Genomic DNA, 3,866 nt, shown 5'->3' with positions numbered 1-3,866 from the left:
ATAAAACATAAATACAAACCAATAGTATTTACATTTAAACAGGAAATATAAACCCTTTCATACCTGGTACGAGACTACACACAGTAATCGTGCGGGATATCTGTTTACAGATTCCCTGAATTGTTGGTCAGTTCTCCTTAAATACCCAGATAGAGTAAGCATTATGTAAACATTATTTAGTCATGGAAGTTTGCATTGATTGGTTCTTACAGACCTGTGGGAGGCACCTCGCCTGTATACATCTGTAGTGGGGCACGCCCCTTGTATAGAGTTATGTTTTCTTTAACTTTATTAAAACCTTTTTTTATTATTTGTTCTATTGCTGTGGGAATGGGACCTGTGTACCAGTCGCGATAAACCTTTGTAAAGAAATGAAACATGAACATTTTCTGTCGTTATTTACATGTGATATGACCTTTCTTACACATAATCATCCGTGTGCTGTAGAATGTTCTGTGTTGAGGATGTAACAGGAAAAGGAGGGGAAGAGGGGTCAGACACTTGTCTGCAGATCCACCATTTGTATGGAGATGTGGTGGTCAAGACCAAGGGTAGCTCTCCGGGGAGCCTACTGTATTCCAGGAAATGTTCTGGTTCTCGAAAGGGGGGTTGCGGGGTCGTTAGTCCCCTGCCGTGAGTCCTGGAGGAAAACGTGTTAGGCTCACATCCTGGCCCACACCTCTCGGGCATCCATGCTGTGTTCTCGGGGCCGACCTTTTGGTCAGGATCAAGCAAAGTCTTACAGTTTCCACTTGGCCCCGTGGGCGAATTTGAATAGGGTACCTGGGTCAGACAAAGCAATTTATTTATTTATTTTTTAGAGTCTTTGGAACACGGGTATCTGCAGTGGGCTGAGGGCAAGGGCAGCGTGTGTGGATTCTTGTGTAGATCTTATGAGGTGTCTGAAGTAACAGCACTGGAGCATGGTGAATGTGAAGATCAGGGCACTGCCAATGGCACATCCCCGGAACATCCAGTCCCACCAGGTGTAGGTGTACTGTGCTGACCGAGTGGATGAACTGGATAAAAGTTGTGCCGTCTTTCGTGCCAGGTTGGTTTCAACCTGTGCTTGGTTTAGGTGGTATTCAGTTTGCAGGATCAGTCTTTGTGTCAGGTCCATCGCGTCAACCACAGCTTGGGTGCCTTGCTCATAGAAAGTGTCATCCCACCATGGTGAGGTCTCTGTGTCCAGTGGCATTCTTCCTAAAATGTTGACTTGGCCCATTGAAAGGTCCTCTGTCACTTCCGAACAGAACGAGTGATTAGCAGAGCAGGTCAGTCCTCCGTAGGTAAAGGAATTAATTTCACTGACAACGCACCACTGTGTGTGAGACACCTGGACAACATCAGAATAACCATGCAGTGACTGAACATTAATAAGTTTGGTGTTGTTGGGAGAGAAAGGTTGCAAAGTGTTACATGTACAGATAACATAATTGTGTGTTTCATGGCAACATGTGCGACTGGTAAACAAGGTCTCAGTACCCTTTTGTGTCATGTATCCAGTGAGGTGATCCCATTTAATTACCTGATCCTTCACTACCACGCCAATCGAGCGTATGGTAGTGGAATTTGGAAAAACCTGATCTGGGTGTATCAAAGGAAAACTGACGAAAAATCCAATACATCCATTACATTCATTTCCTGTAAACATCATTATGGTGGATAGTAACTCAGAATATCTTACATTTTTCATTTTTCCTGATTCATACCACCTATGTAGATCTAAGATGTCTATGAGGTCATTCAAAACATGTCTAGGCGTTTTGTACAGGCGAAGATCTAGGATTTCTTGTCTAGCAGCAGTGAATAGATCTTGTGCATATGTCCTACAGGCTAAGTCACGTTCAATGGTACGGGTTTGATTGAATAATGTGTGGCTGATCGCAAGAAGCGCCTGCGCTTCGGATCGAACCGCTTTTATGATATTTTCATTGCTATTTGTGATATGTTGAAAACCAGTGGCCACCTGGTTCGCAAACCATGTTGAGAATTGTGATTGTTTGGTAATTTTGTAGTTGTTAGCAATGGAATTAACTGAGCCGAAGAGACCTGCTATGTTTCCGAGCAGGTCTCGTTTTGAGCGTGCAGGTGAGATTTGCACGGCAAGTCTGTTTTTGTAGTCATAAATTAAATCATCGATTCGTGACTGTAGCCATGCATAGGTCTTATCATTGTAATCACAGTGATTGATATAAGCAGATAGGATGTTGGAAATATTGTATGATACATGTGTCATCACTAGATTCACATCATGAAATAATGTCTTGTTAATATTCCCTTTAATCAGTCCACCAGGAGGAATAGGATATAGTTTTGGACATTCCTTTGGTTTGCTATATCCACAAGTGGTTAAATTAAAACAATGTTTCATTATCCATGAGCAATTCTGTGGCCCGGTGTAATTATCTGGGTCATTGACACATTTTCCCATAATACATGCCTTCTCTCCGGCTAGTCCAGACAAAGGCTTCAGGTTGATTGTTATGAGGTACATATGAAGTTATATCAAATTTATATTCGGTATAACTCATATGCGTAGTGTTGATTGTTTCAGTGTGTGTACACCTATATATTGCGGGTTCTAAATTTTTGGTTAAATAACAGATTTTAGGATCTAATCCATTGTTGATTTTTTCATAGAGTGCGCATACTCCCAATTTTTGCTCCTGGTTCTGCTTTAAGTTGATACCAGGCCGTTATGTTGTGAAAAGATGTGCGTGCGGTGTGTCACCTGAAATGTTTACTATAGGAGATGGTCGGAGCCTACTTTACAGCAAATTTTAGTTGCGCAATTTGGTTCCGTACTACTCCGGGAGGCCACGTGACTAGTTCTCTGGTTGAAAGTGTACTGAAAATGTGGATGACCTCTTAGTGTATTTCCATACCCATCTCCCACATTCCAGTGTGTGTGTGAGTGAAACCCTTTGACCCAGCTTGATGCAAGTGGGTCCAGAAACTTTCCTCTCGTCCGGTCTCCATGGAATTGCTGCAGTCAACCTAGGAGATGAAACAGAGAAACTTTAATAATTATTGATTAGCAGAACCTTTGAAGATTTTGCACTGGGACATGTGGTACCATTTCAACTTCCCCTTGACACTTATGGCCACACAGCTATTGCATAAAGCTTTTATCTCATGTGGTCCATGCCATCTGGGTGTGAATGGACCCTGTTTTATAAACACCCGAATCATGATCATGTCACCCTCGGTAAATTTGATCTCAGAAGTTGGGTTAAATTGTGCATCATTCATTAGGTCAGACTGTTGCTGTTTTAAGGTGGTTTGTGTTTGTAACACTGCCAGTCTTTGTTGTAATTGTGTTAGTACAGTCTGTTGTTTTGCAAGCACAAGGGGTCCCAGATCTGCTGGGGTGATTTCTGGGTCTATGGGTAGTTTCATGACTCTGCCTGTCATGAGTTCAAACGGGCTGATGCCTGTGGCTTTGGATGGGGTTGCTCGCAAGACTGTCAGAACTGTTGGCAGTGCATCAGTCCACCTGTTTTGATGTTGCATTATTTGTTTGGAGATGCTTTCTTTTATCGAACGATTTGCCCGTTCCACCATACCTGAGCTTTGCGGCCTGTATGGAACGTGAAATCTTTGTTTGATATGTAGCATTTCACATATGTGTTTCATTATCTGACCTGTGAAGTGTGTTCCTTGGTCAGACTCGATCTGAGTTGGTGTTCCCCAGATTGGCAGGATTTGATTTGCCATTACTCGTGCCACGGTGCGTGCGCTGTTGTCGCGAGTTGGAATTGCGTCTACCCATTTAGAGAATTTATCAATTATGACGAGACAATAGCGATATCCCCTTGGCAGTGGGTAATGGACCAATAAAATCTAGCTGTAAGAATTCCCAT

General features: G+C 42.7%; 1 protein-coding gene across 1 annotated transcript; it reads right to left on the bottom strand.

Moving 5' to 3' along the window:
• Nucleotides 1-800: 800 nt before the first annotated feature.
• Nucleotides 801-2,426, bottom strand: LOC124387636. Its single transcript, XM_046852089.1, has one exon. The coding sequence runs from the start codon at nucleotides 2,372-2,374 to the stop codon at nucleotides 818-820; it is 1,557 nt and encodes a 518-aa protein (XP_046708045.1). The 5' UTR covers nucleotides 2,375-2,426; the 3' UTR covers nucleotides 801-817.
• Nucleotides 2,427-3,866: the final 1,440 nt, after the last annotated feature.

This window comes from Silurus meridionalis, chromosome 6, assembly GCF_014805685.1.
Source record: "Silurus meridionalis isolate SWU-2019-XX chromosome 6, ASM1480568v1, whole genome shotgun sequence".
NCBI classification, from domain to species: Eukaryota; Metazoa; Chordata; class Actinopteri; order Siluriformes; family Siluridae; genus Silurus; species Silurus meridionalis.
Note: the sequence above shows the minus strand (reverse complement) of the source record. Positions and strands in the feature narration are given on the sequence as shown.

Bases quoted from the DNA above. Each gene is read 5' to 3' on its own strand.
- LOC124387636 (XM_046852089.1), bottom strand. From the start codon at position 2,374: ATGAAACATTGTTTTAATTTAACCACTTGTGGATATAGCAAACCAAAG.